The sequence below is a fragment of the Triturus cristatus genome, chromosome 8 (assembly GCF_964204655.1).
Source record: "Triturus cristatus chromosome 8, aTriCri1.1, whole genome shotgun sequence".
Lineage (NCBI taxonomy): Eukaryota > Metazoa > Chordata > Amphibia > Caudata > Salamandridae > Triturus > Triturus cristatus.
Window position 1 is genome coordinate 341,726,633 of NC_140591.1, and position 18,052 is coordinate 341,744,684.

The following is an 18,052-nucleotide window of genomic DNA, read 5'->3' on the forward strand; positions in this document are numbered from 1 at the left end:
TAGGGATGGTCCTAAATAAGTATAAAAATTTCGGGAATATAGACATTTTTAGAACATTGGAGCGACCATGGAGTGAGAGGTGCAAGTGGTCTAGTCTCTCAAGAGTCTGATTCACTTCTTTAATGCTGAGTAATATGTTGATTTCTGGTATCTTCTCTACTAAAGGGGTGATCTTCACCAACAAATAGGTTGCAATGAACAAGTTACTTGCCTTCGGTAACAATGTATCTGTAAGAAACATTAGTTAGTTAGATTCCTCACCTTAGAATATGCCCAGGCGTCAGGCTGGATCCGGAAAGATTTTTGTAGCAATACCCCTTGCGCGTTGCTAGGCGTCATCTGCGGCTCCGCGTCCGTCGTTGGTGTCGTGCGCCGGAATGACGTCGTCGGAGTACTTAGACGCCGCCTTCGCGCGCTGACGTCAGTTCTTGTACATAGCTTTTCGCGCCAGGTACACAGAGCCATGCAAGAGACCGACACTAGTGCCAAAAAGTCTAGGGCCCTGAACAGGATGGCCTTAACCCTAGATGTCGGTTCACAGAACGGGGAGGATGGGTGGGTCGGTGAGGAATCTAACTAACTAATGTTTCTTACAGATACATCGTTACCGAAGGTAAGTAACTTGTTCATCTTAAAGAAACACATTCGTTAGATTCCTCACCTTAGAATATATACCACAGCAATACCAACCCCGGTGGTGGGTCTGAGAACCAAGATCACCCAAGAAAGTCCTGGAGAACAGAACGGCCAAAGAAGCCATCTCTCCGGACTTGGCTGTCCAGGCAATAGTGCTTGGCGAACGTGAGCAGTGAGGCCCACGTCGCCGCCTGACAGATGTCCTGCAAGGGAGCTCCACGTCCCAGGGCAGTAGTCGCCGCTGTGGCCCGGGTGGAATGGGCTCTCAGCCCAAAATGTGGGTCCTATTTCGCCAAGGAGTAACAAGCCTTTATACACAATACGACCCTCCGTGAGATGGTCCGCTTGTGTACAGCCCTCCACTTCTTAGCACCTACGTATCCAACAAAAAGTTGGTCGTCCACCCGGAACTGTCTGGTGCGGTCCAAATAAAAGGACAGCGCACGTTTGAGGTCCAGACGGTGGAGCCTCTCTTCCTCTTTCAAAGGATGCAGAGGCGGAAAGAAGGTGGGCAATGTGACAGATTGCCCGATGTGAAAGGGGGTCACCACTTTTGGAGGAAAAGAAGGACGAGTCCGGAGGACAACCTTGTCCGGAAGAACAGAAAGAAAAGGAGGCTCAGATGACGGAGTCTGGAGCTCACTCACCCGTCTAGCCGAGGTGATAGCTACCAGGAAAGCAGTCTTAAGAGTCAGAAGACGAAGGGGACAATTGTGAAGAGGCTCAAAGGGAGCGCACATCAGAAAGGTCAAGACAAGATTCAAATCCCACTGAGGCATTACGAAGGGGACAGGAGGGAACATGTGAGTAATTCCTTTAAGAAAACGTGAAACAACTGGGAATTTGAAAAGAGAAGGCTGATCAGGAAGCCGTAAGAAAGCAGAGATCGCAGAAAGATAACCTTTCAAGGTGCCCAGAGCAGAGCCCTGCTGGGCCAAAGAAAGAAGGAAGAGGAGAACCTCAGAAAGAGGGGCGGAAAGGGGATCCACAAACTTTGCTGTGCACCATGCCACAAATTTGTTCCACCTACAGGCGTATACGGATTTTGTGGAGGGACGCCTGACTGCCAGAATCACATCGCAGACTTCAGGGGGCAAGTCAAATGGCATCAACTGTCGCCGCTCAATCTCCACGCATGGAGGTGGAGACTGGACAGGTTCTGGTGGAGGACCGTCCCCTGCTGCTGCGACAGAAGGTCCTCCTGAAGAGGCAGTCGTACCGGAGGATCGATTGACATACTGAGTAGCTCGGGATACCAGTACCTTCGTGCCCAATCCGGAGCCACTAAGATGACTTGGGCTCGGTTGCACCTGACCTTCTTCAGCACTCTGGGCAGAAGTGGTATAGGCGGAAAGGCGTACAACAGACCGCAACTCCACTCATCTCCGAGCGAGTGCCGCCTTGGAAATTCCAACGTGCAGAACTGCTGACATTGCGCGTTCTCTTCGGTGGCGAATAGATCTAACCAAGGCTCTCCCCACTGCAGAAAGAGACCTTGCGCCACGTCCGAGTTCAGACGCCATTCGTGATCCATCATGCACCGGTGGCTGAGTTCGTCTGCTCTGGCGTTCAGAGAGCCCGCCAGATGTTGAACCACCAGGATGATGCCCTGGTGTTCCAGCCATGTCCAGAGGCGCAGAGCCTCCTGACAGAGGGTCCACGACCCCACCCCGCCTTGTTTGTTGCAATACCACATGGCGGTGGTGTTCTCCGTGAACACCTGCACGACACCTCCCCGGACAGAGGGAATAAAGGCTTTCAATGCAAGCCGGATTGCTCTCAGCTCCAACAAGTTGATATGGAGTTGAGACTCCGCCGGAGACCAGAGGCCTCTGATCTCCGCCTCTCCCATATGGCCCCCCCATCCCAGGAGGGACGCATCCGTCACTACTACGTGCTCCGGTTGGGTCAGGGAGAGGTATCTGCCCCTGACCCAATCGCGGTCCGTGAGCCACCACTGCAACTGGTTCGCATTGCCCTCCAAGATCAAGACATGGTCGGACAGGTTGCCTCGATGCTGGGCCAACTGAGACTTCAGGTCCCACTGCAGAGCCCCCATTCGCCACCTGGCGTAATGCACCAACAGGATGCAGGAGGCCATCAGCCCCAGAAGCCGCAGCACCAACCTGACCGAAACCCAGGATAAAGGCCGAAAGATGGGAATCAGAGCCTGAATATCCCGGACCCGCTGTTCCGGAGGATAGGCCCGGAACTGCGCCGAATCTAGAACCGCTCCGATGAAGAGGAGCTTCTGGGAGGGTCTCAGATGTGACTTTGGCACATTGATGGAGAACCCCAGCAAATGCAGGAGGTCGGCCGTAGTCTGGAGGTGGGTGACGACTGCCTGGGGCGAGCCCGCCTTCAACAGCCAGTCGTCGAGATAGGGGAAGACTGGAACCCCCGATCTGCGCAGATGAGCTGCGACCACCGCCATCACTTTCGTGAACACCCGAGGGGCACTGGTGAGGCCGAAGGGGAGCACGGTGAACTGAAAGTGCTCCTGACCCACCGTGAACCGTAGGTAACGCCGGTGAGCCGGCAGGATGGGGATGTGAAAATAGGCGTCCTGCAAGTCCAACGCTACCATCCAGTCTCCAGGGTCGAGGGCAGCCAGAACCTGAGCTAAAGTGAGCATCTTGAACAGTTCCTTCTGGTGGAAGGCGTTAACGCTCCTGAGGTCCAAGATAGGGCGTAGGCCCCCTTTGCCCTTCTTGGGAACCAGAAAGTAGTGGGAATAGCAACCACGACCTACTTCTGGACCAGGAACGCGCTCGACGGCCCCTTTGGCCAAGAGGGCCGTAACTTCCTCCAGCAGAAGATTCAAGTGATCCCCCGACATACGGTGGCACTGCGGTGGCATGGCTGGAGGGGTCGTCTCGAAGGGGAGGCCCCTTCGGACGATTTGCAGCACCCACCTGTCCGATGTGATGGATCGCCAGTGGAGCAGGTGATGGCGAACTCTGCCGCTCACTGGCGTGGAATGGGCCTGAAAGCTCAGACTAGGAGGGCTTTGAGGCGGATGCTGCCGGGGTGGATGTGGACTGACTGGCACGTTGTCCTCCAGTACTGCCTCGGCAGAATCCACGTCCGCGACCGCGACCAGGTTGGTTCTGCGGCCGGTGGCTAGGTGGACGTGAGGAGGCGCCCCTTCCTTGGCCACTAAAGGGACGAAAGGCGGAAGTTTGCGGCCGTGGGGCCGAGAGACCCAAGGACTTGGCCGTAGCCCGGAAGTCCTTGAAACGAGCCAGCGCACTATCCGCCTTCTCACCAAAAAGGCGAGTGCCATCAAAGGGCATGTCCATGAGGGTACTCTGGACATCCCCCGAGAAAGACGTGGACCACAGCCAGGCATGGCGCCGGAGCTCCACCGTGGTGGAAATCGCCCTGCCCAGTGAGTCCGTCGTGTCTAGTCCACACCGTATGGCATGTCGTGCTGCATCTCGCCCGTCAGCAAGCGCCTGGGAGAGACGTGTCCGGGCCTCCTCCGGGCACAGGGGCAGCACATCCTCCACCGCCTCCCACAGAGAGTGGGAGAAACGGTCCAAGAGGCAAGCGGTGTTCAAAGACCGCAGGCTCAAACTCAGGGAAGAGAACAGCTTCTTTCCGAACTGCTCCAACCTCTTGGATTCCCGATCCGGAGGAGCGGACGGGAAGGAGGATTGGGAAGTTGAGGCCTGGATAACCAGACTCTTGGGGGTGGGGTGTTGGGACAGGAACCTGGGGTCGCCCGGAGCAGGGCGGTGGCGACGGGCCACGTTCCTATCCACAGGAGGGACTGTGGAGGGCTTGGACCAAGTGCCCTGCAGAACGTCTATGAGGGCCTCATTGAACTGCAGCAGAGGCTCTGTGGAGCTTGCTGACGGTTGAAGCACCTGTGTGAGGATGTTAGTCCTCACGGCCACAGCAGGCAACTCGAGCCCCAGGGCTTCGGCCGCCTTGCGCAGCACCACTGAGAAAGCTGCACCTTCCTCCGAGGCCACAGTCGGAGGGGAGATGAAACCAGCGTCCAGGGAGGTGTCCAGACCACTGGCATCCCCCAGTTTGTCTGCCCAGTCCTGTGAAAGTTGGGCCTGTCTGGCCATAGGGTCCTCAGACCCCTCCCAGTCGCCCCCGTCATCCGATTCCTGATAAACAGGAGGAATGATCGGAGCTGGGCGGTAGATGAAACGCTCATCCATCTGCGTCGGGTACGGCGTCGAGCGGCGCCGGCGTCGGGCCCGGATCGGGGCTAAACCGGGGAACGGCATCGTCTGGGGATTGCGCCGGAGGCGGAACCGGTGTCGCGCCGGCAGAGGAGGCGTCGTGAGGTCGACCGGCGCCGGCAGAGATCCAGGCCTGGATCCCTCGGGGACCTGCGGCATCGGGATCGAAGTTGCCGGAGCCGCCGGCACGCGAGGTCGCCCAATCGAGCCCGCGGGGCCCGAAGGCGCACCGGCAGGCGTCAACGGCGGAGTCAGGCCCCTCTTGGCCGAGAGCAAAGCACTGACCTTCGCCGGAGTCGCGTCAGTCCCAGGGACCGGCGGGTATGGAGACAGACACGGCCCCTGCGGCTCCAACGGAGCCGCGGGGATGGGACCAACCTGACCCTCAGCCGAGTCGCGCAAGGGGAGTCTGAAGAGCGGTGTCGCCTCTTGGACTTCTTTGATCGCTTCAACTTACCCGAAGACTTCGAGCCCGACGAGCGATGATGGTGGCTGCGGCTCCGCGAACGGTCCTTGGACCTCCTCCTGGACCGGGACCATGAACGGCGCGGAGCAGAGTGCCGAAGCTCGAGAAGCTTACGGGACCGCTCCCGCCTCGCTTTCGAGGTCAAGGCCTGACAATCGAAGCATGACTCCGCGTCGTGGTCGACCCCCAGGCAGTAAAGGCACCGGCGATGGTGGTCCGTCACCGACATCAGTCGATGACAGGAGTCACAGGCTTTAAACCCAGGCATCCTACCGGCACCAGAGTCGAGGCGACAGAAGACCAAAAAGAGTCAAAAAAGTTTAGTCAAAAAGTGACTAAGGGTTAAGCTCTTCCTGGATCGGCGCTGTCTGGCGCGGAAAAAAGAAGAACTGACATCAGCGTGCGAGGGCAGCGTCTAAGTACTCTGAAGACGTCATTCCGGCACACGACGCCAACGACGGACGCGTAGCCGCAGACGACGCCTAGCGACGCGCAAGGGGTATTGCTACAAAAATCTTTCCGGAACAAGCCTGACAACTGAGGATATTCTAAGGTGAGGAATCTAACTAACGTGTTTCTTTCAGATTTAAGCTGTTGGAAGTCATACAGGTTTTGCAACATCTGAATGTATGATTTGGGTTTTGTTGACATTAAGACGATAGCCCGAGACTGCACCAAATTGCTTAGCTATGTCATAGACTGCTGGGAGAGCCAGACAGACGTCCTTTTTTGAAGATGGCGACATCGTCGGCGTAAGCTAAGGTTTTGTAAGCCACACCATTAACAATGACCGCCTGAATCAGTATATCGTTATCCAATTTACTCAAGAGAGGATCAATATAAATTGAAAATAGAAGCGGAGAGCAGGGACACCCTTGACGGGTTCCTCTGCTTATCAAAAAGGAGCAAGACTCTTGTCCTTAGATACGTACAGAGGCCTCTGGGCAGATGTATAAAGCTTGTACGGCTGTGATATACTCCTGCGGAAATCCCTTAATTTTTAGCAGTTGCCATAAGAAGCCCCAGGAGACCCTGTCGAGCGCCTTTTCGGCGTCCAACAGGATCATTGTGAAAGGTTGTTTACTGACCTGAGCCCAATCAAATAACGCAATTGCCCGTCTGATATGATCTGATGTATCCCGACCACACACAAAACCGTGCTGGCGAATAGTCTTAGTGCGATGATTTTAGCATATATTTTACTATCAGCACAAATTAGGGAGATTGGTCGATAAGAGGAGGGACTAACCTCTGGCTTGTCTTTCTTTCTAAAAACTATGATGGTGGTCTTATGCCATAAGTCAGGAGTCTTGCCATTCTGGGCAAGTGCAAACAGGGATTCCAGCTCCCCGAGTAGAGTATGCCTAAATGTTCAATAGAATTCGAGGGGTAGTGAGTCAGGACCAGCGGACTTCCCCGCTGCCAATGAGGTGATCGCTAGTTCCAACTCTTCCCTAGTTATCGGGGAGGAGATTGCTTCTGACTGTTCCGGTGTAACCTTAGATGTTACATAGTCACACAGAAATTCCTGACCCAGTTGAACTGCATCATCCTCTTTCGTGTCTGAGGCGTAGAGCGCCCTATAAAACTCTTGAAACACCTCCAGCACCTTGCCCGTTTGATCCTGAATCTGGTCTTTTTTATCTTTAATGCAGCTTATTCGATTCGAGACTCCCTTATACTGTAGTCTTTTAGCCAAGAGTCTGCCTGTATTTTCGCCAAACTCGTAGATGTCTAATTTATACTGAATTAGCAGCAAGTTCCTCCCCGAAATGTTGGTGTATTCTGTTTCTAACAATAGCTATCTGACGTTGGCATTTCTCTTTTTGGAACTGATCTCCAATAATTCGAATGAGCTCTTCCTCTGCTTCACGAAGTTGGTTGATCCACCGATTGATCCTTTCCTTGATCACCTTCTGGCGATGTAGAGAGAAGATGAGAGTCTCCCCCCTCACGGCTGTCTTGAAAGAATCCCAAACTATTAACGCAGAAGCTGTGCACTTGTTTCTCTGAAAAAAATCTGTTATCCAATTTGACATATATCTACAGTACTCTTGACGAGTAATAATTTTCGCTCAAACGTCCAAGTTGCCATAGGTGGTTTTGGGCCAATGAGCGGTAATTGTAGAATTAACAGATTATGATCCGAAATTACTCGGGGATATAACTCACAGCTATTCCCTTCAAGGATCGGGTCAGTAACAAAAAAATAATCTAAACGTATGAATTTGTTATGGGGAGCGGAGAAGAAAGTGAAACCCGGTTCAGTCTGACGCAATCTCTGCCAGACATCTATCAAGGCATGTTCGTGGCAAAGCCCATGAATAGCTTTAAATGTCCTGCCCTTTCTTCCAGAATATGGGGTATTACTATACAAGTCAAAATTAGAATTCAGGTGAATATTAAAATCCCCACATAGAACTTTGGGAGAGGGCCACAAAGCAAGTTCGATGCTCAAAACATTTAATAAAGAGGGGTCAACAAGATTGGAACCATATAGAGAACATATAGTGTATGATGATCTCTTAATTAGAATGTCAGCTATTGCCGAACGTCCCACATTATCCACCTTTACTTGCTTAATGATATAGATGCCTTGCCTGGCCAATATAGCTACTCCCCTGATAGTTGTAGTTTGACGAGAGCAGGCAATCAGATCAAGACCAACTTCCTTCAACCAGGCACGATTGTTCCAGGAAACATGGGTCTCCTGCAAACAAAGGAAATCTATATCCCAGTGCCTGATAAGTTTGGCTAGGATGCCCCACTTCCTTCTGTCATTTAAACCACAACAGTTCAGAGAGCCAATTCGAATAAAATTGTGTCTAGCCATCATCTGACAAAACTATCAAGACCGGCCCTGTAGACAACAAACATGTCGGACGAGTGTCTCTTAATCAAAATAGCATCTAAAGTACAATTAGTCAAGCATTGTTTGAAGAAGTTTTTGTGTTGTCTGCCATATTTTTTTTTACAAAAAGCAATTTGTACCCACCACCAACAGCCCCCCCTAAAACTAACCCCCCCTAACCCTCCCTCCCTCCACCCTGAAAACCTTCCCACCCCGTAACCCACCCCTTCTCTTCGTCAACATCGAAGGCATGAAGACCAGCGGTCCCTTGTGATGCTGAGCTGAAAGCCTCACTCTCTCACTGCTGCACACTAGAAATACTTCAGAGATAGCTTGCAAAATACTTCAGAGATAGCTTGCGAAATACTTCAGAGATAGCTTGAAATAATAATAAAAAAGAAATTCTGAAAAACAACCATTTGAAGACAGTGGGAAAAAAGTTAAAAAAGAAGAAGATGAGATATTAACCCTGAAGAGACCGGACAGTACCAGGTCTAACAAAGTCAATCAGATCTCGAGTGTGAGTGCTATACTTGTCTGAAAGTCAGAGATTTTGTCCTGTATTCATAGATGATAGATACTCCTTGGCCTGAGCCTCTGATTGAAAACAATGAGTTTGCCCTTTGTAGATCACTTTTAATTTGGCCGGGTTCAGGAGAAAGATCTGAGCACCTGAAATTCTGGCATCAATTGTCGTAGGTGCCAGCGCAGTTCAACTGTTTTCTGGCAGAAATCAGGGTGCACAAAAAAGTTGCAGCCTTTCCCAGTTCTTTTGCGATCAGGCCTGCCCCGGTCATATAGGGATTCCCGGGCCAGGAAGTTATTCAAGGAGATCAGAATGGCACGAAAGCGATTATCAGAGCGGCCACCTGAACTGCGTTGGTTAAAAGGAAAACGGTGCCCCCTTTGAATTTGGGTCTTCCAATCCCATTGAGGGAGATCCGGGGACGCTTCCTCGAAAAGTTCAACCACAAATTGACGGATATTGGAGCCCTTTTGGCCTTCAGGAATACCCAAAATTCTTAAGTTATTGCGCCTGGCCCGGTTTTCCAAGTCGGATAGTTTGTACACAGTGTCATCCCTGATCAATTGTATTGTTTCCACCTTAGATTTCTGCTGGGCCCGATCATCTTCGAGACAGGAAATCCTAGTTTCTGCTTCTACTATTCTTGAAGAAAAATCAGAACAGGTCTTGGCCATCCTGCGGATGGAGTTTTGAAGTTTCCTGCAGGCCCCTTGTGTGCGGGTGCTCTCAGCCCTTGACTCCTCTCTGTGTGCCATCATCACCTGATAGATAGTAGATAGCGTGATTTCTTCAGAGCAAGTGATAGCTGAGGCAGTGCTTACAGTCGTTACTCCATCCATTATTTATTTTTTATCTCCCAAACCTGGTGAAAATTAATAATCCCAAGACATAGTTCCTGTGGTTGCTTCAGACAAAGTAGGACAAGCTGAAGTTGCTCCCGTTTTTTTTACAGTCTCTGAGCCCAACTGAGAACAATCCGCATCTGCCTCCCAGTGAAAACTGCTAGTGTCACTGCCATCTCCAACCCAGTCTTTATCCTGATTTTCATCCTCTGATGAATTAGATACGTCAGACAGAGAGAAAAATTTGTCCACAGGGTCATCTTCCCTGTTAGAATCAAAATCTTCCTTTTGAATATTCAAGACCCCTTTTTGTACTGTGACCGAGCATTCTGCCACTAGTGTATCAACTAAAGGGACTTCACTAACCAGGATGCACCTTGGTTGCTGGATGGAGCTCGACACAGCTTCTGATCTATCTGAACTCACACAGGCAGAATCTGTGTCCTGAAGTGTTGGTTCATTCACGGACGGGAGCATCGATACAGTGGGGGGCTCCCTGCTGTCTTGAGGCCCTGCGCCCGCATCCAAAGTGAAAATAGGCGATTCAGATGACCCAGATCCTCTGCCCCCGGGCACACTGCTCGGCGGCTTGGCTTTCTGTACCTGCACTTTAAACAATGCTGGAACCGTCTGTCTCCCCCGACCGGCAGTATTACTCTTCAGCGTCTCAGACGCGGACACAGAGGATGGAGTTGCTTGAGGATTATAGACCTCCCGGCCATCAGTACGGACGTCAGCGGCAGGAGCAGGAGTCTTTGGAAGGGCACTAGGAGCGAACGATGGACCCCTGCCCCTGGTGCTTTTACTGGATCCTTTTGGCGGCATAGTAGCGGGTAACAGCGTCCGTAACCCGGTCCGCACCGATGACACGGTAGACCCAGTAGATACCGCGCTGACACGGCCTGAGGATGCCAGAGATACGAGGTAACAGGGGTGCGGGATGCTCCACACCCAAGACTGGAAGCGCCAGATCATTCAGATCCTCCAGGTGAGCAAAAGCATGTGTACCCGGTTTCTTTCAGCACGGGCAGTTCTGGCAGCAATTCAAAGAGTTCATTCAGCAATTTCATACAGGAGTTCAAACAGCAGGGTTCTTCATTGCAGAGGCAAATCAGCAGCGGAGAGTGGGAATTCAGCTCACTCAGCCGTCATGACGGCCGCTATCTTGCCTCCAGTCTTGACCTAAGTCTTGATGAAAGTCATATGAAGTTAAAAAATAAACTGAAATACACTCTTTTTCAGAGGCCTTTAACAATCTTCTTACTTACCCATTAACTGAGCAGTTAACAAAGGTTTAATTTGTATATTTGTTGTCACTGCATATATACTCAGCTATCTATGTTATAAAATGTGCTGTACACCAAAAGCAGATTCCGGACAAATGTAGCAGTATCCAAAAGAAACAAAAATAATACATTGATTGCATGGTTTGCAGATTTAAGGAGAAATCCTTTTATTTTAAAAGAGTCTAAGATCCACCCCTTCTCCATTTTCTCTTATGTTGTTCATCTGTAATCTCACTTACTTGCCTTCTGCTGTGAATGTTTAGCAAAAGCATTTATTTAAAAAATTCTAAACTCAACACCTTTAATAACAGCAATCGGTGCTAAGTGGCGCCAACATGGCACACGTTACAGAGCCGCCTTGGTTTCACAGAATTTGATGCATCCTCAACGTTGTCATTCCCTTTTTATCTTGCACAGCAGAGATTCCAGGCTCTTGATCTCCCTATGTTTTCTGGACTTTTGCTTGATGTATTTTGCCTTATTATTTTCTTAAACCTTTTGCAGAGCCATGCTACTACAGACGTAATGCTTCAAATCCTATGTGAAATGGAGGAATTGAACATTGATGGCGGATTCCTACGCAAAATGCCTGTGGTGCTTGGAGTAAGCCTGAGTCAGAGGTGAGTTTTTATGTGGTCAAAAGCACCCAAATGCTTTAAAAGAAAATGAGACCAAACTCAAGGAACACAGTTCACAGTTCATTTCAACTTTCCCACCATCCCCGTTATTCTGAAACTAAAAACAACCAATAATCGTCCATACTGTCCTTGGCTTAAAAACATTGAGAGATCTGGAGTCGCAGTGGTGCCACCAAGAACCCTCACTGGCCCTACCTTCTCCTTCGTCACATTCTCAGGAAGATCTAAGACTTCTTGAGGTATGTGACATAACTCTGAAGAGAAGAAGGAATATTGCAACCTTAACAGCAGTGACTACGATTTTAGATTTGGGTACCTATGCTAGGGTGCTGTTTCAACTAAAGCACCCATGCAGGCATGATGATGGTACCTCCCAGCGGGTTTGGACCAGGCAATGGTGGGAGCTGATTTAGACAATCCCTTACATTAAATCAAAAAAGGTAAGGAATCTAAGGGACTAAGTAGTCTCTGTTTGTCAACAAATTCGCCCCCTAAGGAAGCTACAAATTCAGAAAACATGTAAGTAGAGAATGAAAAGCTATAGCTTCACCCCACGAATAAAGACACAGATTAAGAGTGTGATCACCTCCATTCTTTGGACTATAGTTTGGCCCTGCCTGCAGACCTAGTTTGGCCCTGTCAACAACTAGACAGCTCTCTGAAGAAACATTTACTGTTGCCATGTGCAGCGCCTTTGGAAGAATATTCTTCTTATGCCGATCTAAATGCCAAGATCACTTAAGCCTTGGAGATTCCCATGTTAACTGCCAAGGCAAATACTAATGTTCCAACAAAGATTTAGGGATCTACGGCTAAAGAATGGAGCCCCTTTTAACATGTAACCGACTCCTTCTCTAACTCATTTTAGCAACAGAGTAGTAAACTGTTCTCAGCTTCAGAGGGCCATGGGCCAGTTCTCGGCAGTACCACAACCCCCAGTGGGCCCAGAGTTTTGGAGGGCAAATCCCATCTCAGAAAATGAGGGAGCCACAGCTTTTTTGGCTCAGACAAAGCATCCTCCTTCTCTTTTTTGGAGTGGTGAAATTATGAAGTACTGTCAAAAAGCCTTCTTTCAAATTGCAGAGTACGGCCTGCTTCCCTGCCCTGCTGTACTGAAAACTGTCCTACAATAGCATCTCAAGACCCTTTACCCATTGCACCATTAGTCTTTTGCCAATCTAAGCACATCTAGAAAGGTAGCAAGCATTTTACCTGAATTCATCAAATCATCCAGCCTGCTAGTATTAGTAGAATTTTGGATCACAGTGTGAGCTGGATAGTTATAAATTACTAGTGAACCTCGGGGTACTAAGGTACACTCACAAGCCGGGATGTGAGCTTCGTGCGAGGACTAGTCTAGTCTTAAGTGCTGGTTCGACATCATCCATCTCATGGTCAGGTGACTCACTCGACGACATGTCCAGACTGGGTACCAGTTGCGTAGCAGGGAGGCCAGATGGACTTGCCTCTTCCTCTTAATTGGCGCATAGGAGATCTTCTTCACCAAAGATGTCCGGGGACTCTGTTGCTGCTGATGTATGCTCCGGTGCATCCAGCGTTGTTCCCTTATGTATCCAGGGGTCTTCCTGGATTGGTAGGTGGGGTACGACAGACAGGAGGAGTCGTTTTGGTCAGAGGACAGGCACAGATGGCACACCTCATGATAGTCTGTCCAAGGTTATTTCGAGTGGCAGTGAGGGTGGTTCTGAGAGGGTGTCCATTCGTTCCATCATCCGTACAGCATTCTCTTGAGAAGAATTGGAGGCATTCTTGTCCCCAAAGGGTGTGAGGTGCTCAACGCCCCGGGCATCAAAGAAGGTCTTTGGGGCTGCCAAAGGTATTTACACATTGGAGGGATGAAGGTACTGGAACATGGTCAAATCCGACAAAATGGGATTGGAAGGTAGCCAAACGGGGCTGACAAAAAACATGATCTCAGAGCCCACTCTGCGCAAGTCCGAACCCAATGAGGGGAAAAACAATCTAACGTGGTGTCGGTGCTCATGCACAATGTACATCGAATCGAGGAGTCATACCACATCTCATGACTTGAGAAGTTTCATACAAAAATAACTTGCAATCATCTGAGCCCAACACAGGATGGAAGGAATATGCTAAGCATGTGTATCTACAGCCACATATGCTATGAGCATACATTTCTAATAAACAAGAGGTTAGTTTTTGTTTTGCCCTCCTCTACCTTTTATGATCTTTCTGAATGCAGGTCTATGTGAGGCAACATAGGAGAACAGTGGAGTGGCCATTGTCTACTAGATATGACTCTGGATATATCCTATATAGCTCTATAAATTACGCAATAAGCTAGCCAACATTCCCAAACCAATTGTCTAAATACTTATTTTCTTCTTTATTTTCCATTCCCGCTGGCTCATTACAAGGGTTTAGGTACACTAGAATGGCACTTACTGCTGCCCCTAAAACGCAAATAAGAGATGCATAAAACTTTACCTGTTGGCAGAGGTATGTAAATCCTTTTTTCTAATCTTCTTCGTAATGCCTCATCGATGTCCCATGGAAAGTTTGTGGCAGCCAACACCATCACCATCTTTGAGGGGTCGTCATTCTCTAGAGCACCGCCAACACCTGGGTGTTAAAGGACATACAGATAAGTGACACTACAAATGTTTTCAAAACAAGTTAATTATGTGTCCTCTACCAAGACTGGGGCCTGATCACAAATTCGATCTTGCACTCAGATGTACTAAGTGGGAGGCGGGGGGTGGGGCATGGGATGGCACAGAGCAGAAAGAGATAGGCTACAACCTAATTATTATGACATTCCTTTGGAAACCTGCCAGGAAGAGATAAGGAGAGAGCTACAACCTAATTATTATGACATATTCCTTCAGAAACCTGCCAGGAAGAGATCAGTAGAGAGAAGAGAACACAGAGTCACCCTGTGTAAAACTGGATCACGTTAGGGGATGAATTACATCCTATACCGTTATTTTTGTGTTCAAGAGGGAAAGAATATACAATGTACATACTTCCTTCTACCGGTATAGTGTCTGAGTTTGGATTGAAGGATGGGTGATACCCATCATAGTGGCAAGATCTGCTTTGCAAAGGAGGTCCTAACTCATAAGCACCAGAAGACTGCATTACAAGAGCCTTGCCATAGAAAGATATAACACTTGGCCCCTGAAAAGAAGAAGAAAGTGCATAAAGTATTTACCCGCAACACTGGTTTTGTGTCTAGTTATCAGTGATATATTCACATATGTTGCATGTTCCTGCCAGCATGGAAGTTAGAAAAAGCTTTACAATATTCACAAATATGTGTCTGTCTTAAATCAGTTAAAGTTAGGAGGAATCACAGAATCCTCTCAAATTTAATGTCACCTTCAGATAGCTTTGTCAAGCAGTTATCTGTACAGCGGCTCACCATTCGTAAACTAGCACAATTCAAAATCCTCACCCACACTTTCAAGGCACTACATAACACTGGTCCAACATATCTCAACAATCGCATCTGCTTTCACAAACATTCCAGACACCGACACTCGACTGGGCTCCTACTTGCATAAATCCGACACATAAGGAAAACCAGATCCGGTGGTCAAGCCTTTTCCTACATAGCTCCTTAAGTGTGGAATGACCTGCCGCTACACATAACACCTCTTACTCATTTCTGGAATTCTATATAAACCTGAAGACATGGATTTTCAGGTAGTCATGGTTATGGTCTCTGCTCAACCGTGCCACTAGACCACAAAGGTTATGTTCTCCCTGAACTATCTATCAAGGCTGCAGCTTTGGCCCCCCAATGCAACGCACCACCTCCACATGAGAACTGTGAGTTCTGTAGCAAGGTAGTCATCATCCCCATCCTGAATACATCTTTGTGCACATTCTGAATGTGTAAGACTACTAACCTGATCTGAACTTACAGCACCAACCAGACACATTACCTAAGCTTTTCTTGAGCATGTCCCATTACCAGGAGCAGCTAGCATTTATGAGCGTCGGGACTCAGTTCTCCTTGTTTCCTTCCTGTTTTTATTACACATATAGTGACTAATACATAATCATTTGTATTATTCACTATAAGTGTAATACAAATAATACATTATTATTCAGCATTTTTAGCTAATGTATTATTACCCTCTCTTTGCCAGCAGCTTAATTCATTTCTGGAAAAATTAAGTACGAGAGGCAAGACACCCACTGCTAAGTACCAAATCATTTGGGGAAGATATTTTTGACTCTGAATTCTATAAACCTTTCATCAATGACATAACTCATCAGAAAAGATTTTTAGCAACCAATAAATGCTTATTGGCATAATAATCTGATTATTTTTACACAAAGAAGGTTCCTTCCACAGTGATCTAACTCATAGCAGAAAAAGCATTTGATCTCGGGAGCTGGGAATTCTTCCTTTTGACTTGGAAGTTCTATAATTTACCTTCCTGGCTTACATGGCTGATTGCGGTTTATTCTGCTGTTGGGCAGTCACCTTATTAGATAGGCGTTTACTGCCCACAGTTAATACCAGCATGCTCACCTGTGTATGTCACAATAGTCTTCCAAATAATAATTTGAGGGCACAGTATCCAAAGTTCAATTCAAAAGTGTTTATTTTAACATCAGATCAACGCATGCTCTGTAAATTGATTTCTTCATCAGTGCAACATACAGTCACAAAACTTTCTTTGTGAATCTAATTATCACTCATGGCAGAAGTGTGGCACCTATAACAAAATGCTGCCACTGGTATAGCAGAAGTAATTTTTTGACATAAGGAGCCACACATGGCCCACCTGTTTCACCAGCCATCACTGCCCATTATACATCTAAACCATATAAACAACCCTGCCACAGAAAGGTTGCCTTGGTATCTGAACATGTTGAGATTAAGCTGAAACTTTAGACTGTGCTAATGAAACAATTTTTGCTAAGTCTTATTTTTCATAAAGAGATAGAACATTGGCTGGACAATAAATTTATTGTGTCTTGTCCAGTTGCTAACGGTATTTAATATTTTCCCCATGCCAATCTTCAAGAGTATGCGTTGACTGTTTGACCACACTACCAACTGAAATTCAAATTCTGTAGGGTTCCAGTGATGTAGGGAAAATGTAAAATACTTGAAAAAAGGATTGCTTAGTTGACCCCAAGTTCCAAATACCCCCTTGAACTAGCCTGACGGTAAGAAATGGCATTCTTAAATTCATCTGTCAAAAATAAGAATGTCAGCACGTCATTACATTCCAAAGCTCCATATAATGAACACCAACTTTCTGGGTAGGGCATATATGCTGGCTTCTACCCCTAATTAGAGGATGTGTATACAAAAGTGCAGTATCCAAACTGGAATAATCGGAGTGTAGTAGGTACAATACATTCATCACACTGTCTGATATAGAGTTCACACTACTTGCATCTAACAGTTTATGCATATTATAAACAATGCTATCACTTTGATCAGTTTAGATAGAGGAGAGAAACTCAACAAAGTAAACCCTTTCAGTCATCAATATCATAGTAGTTCCCAGAATAGGAATACCCATCTTCCATTCTCTTGACAGAAATAAGACTCCGCTCCCGCTTTCGGCCTGAGCAAAGGAAATCTCCCTGCTCTCCAACAACCTTGACCCTTTCTGTGAAGCAGACAATATTGTTGCCAAAGAGACCACAAATTCCCCCAGTTTGATCATTAAGGTAAGAATTGCAATCTACGCCAGGGAAGGAACTGCTGGCAGCCTTGCAAGCACTCGCTTCTCAGCAGCTGCCAGACATGAAGCGCACTCCCAATACATTCCAGTAAATTACTTGAGATTACCTCTGAGTCATCTTTACCATCTAAAGAGATAACATTAGTACAACTAGATCACCTTATGACTATCAACATACGGTGCCCTTCCAGGATGCATAAAGTTCAAATTACTCAGCATCAAATTAAAAACTAACTGCACCTACAAACCAGGCTGCAAAGTGCAAAAACAATCCCACACCTGGGTCACCTATACCACTGAACCTAAAGAAACAGCAACATTTGAATGCACTGAAAGCTAAAGTATGAAGATAGGTCTGTTATCTATGCCTCTTCATCTGAATGTTGCCAACTACATTTCTCTTTCCCTTCACCTCTCCCCATCAACAAACCTCCACTTGGTGCCCAACCACTGGATGTCTGACGTACGTATTCAAAAGTCATTTTTTCTCTGTGCCTTGTCAGGTTTTTGCACAAGAACATACCACTGGAAATGGCAGGGGAAAGAACAGATTATCAATTTCAGGATCTGGTGTCAACTTTGTTGTCAAACATTGCATCAACCCCATTTATCTTTGATGTGGCAGAAGGCGGTAGAATTCTCTAAGGATCAAGCTGCATGAAATGCTCATATTTCAGAAACTGGATAACAGGAGATAATGTCTTATCCTACAATGTATGGCTCCAGAAGGTCAGATTCTAAGATGGAACCTCTAATGAACCAGAACAATTTTAAGTCAGGTCTTCCAGGTGTGATCAGGAAACACAGCTATAATACACAGATTCAGAGCAGAGTGTGGAAAAATCAAACACTTAACTAAGGAATACTACAGACTAAACATTATATCCTATGCTGACGACGTCCAGA

The 18,052-nt window shown here is 47.7% G+C and overlaps 1 protein-coding gene across 1 annotated transcript in view; it reads right to left on the reverse strand.

The window, feature by feature from the left end:
- Positions 1–18,052, reverse strand: part of KATNAL1 (katanin catalytic subunit A1 like 1) — a 386,354-nt gene that overhangs the window by 172,213 nt on the left and 196,089 nt on the right. The window contains exon 9 of the mRNA XM_085621654.1: positions 13,917–14,051. Within this exon, the coding sequence (XP_085477780.1) occupies positions 13,917–14,051 (135 nt within the window). The remainder of the gene's footprint in view (positions 1–13,916; positions 14,052–18,052) is intronic.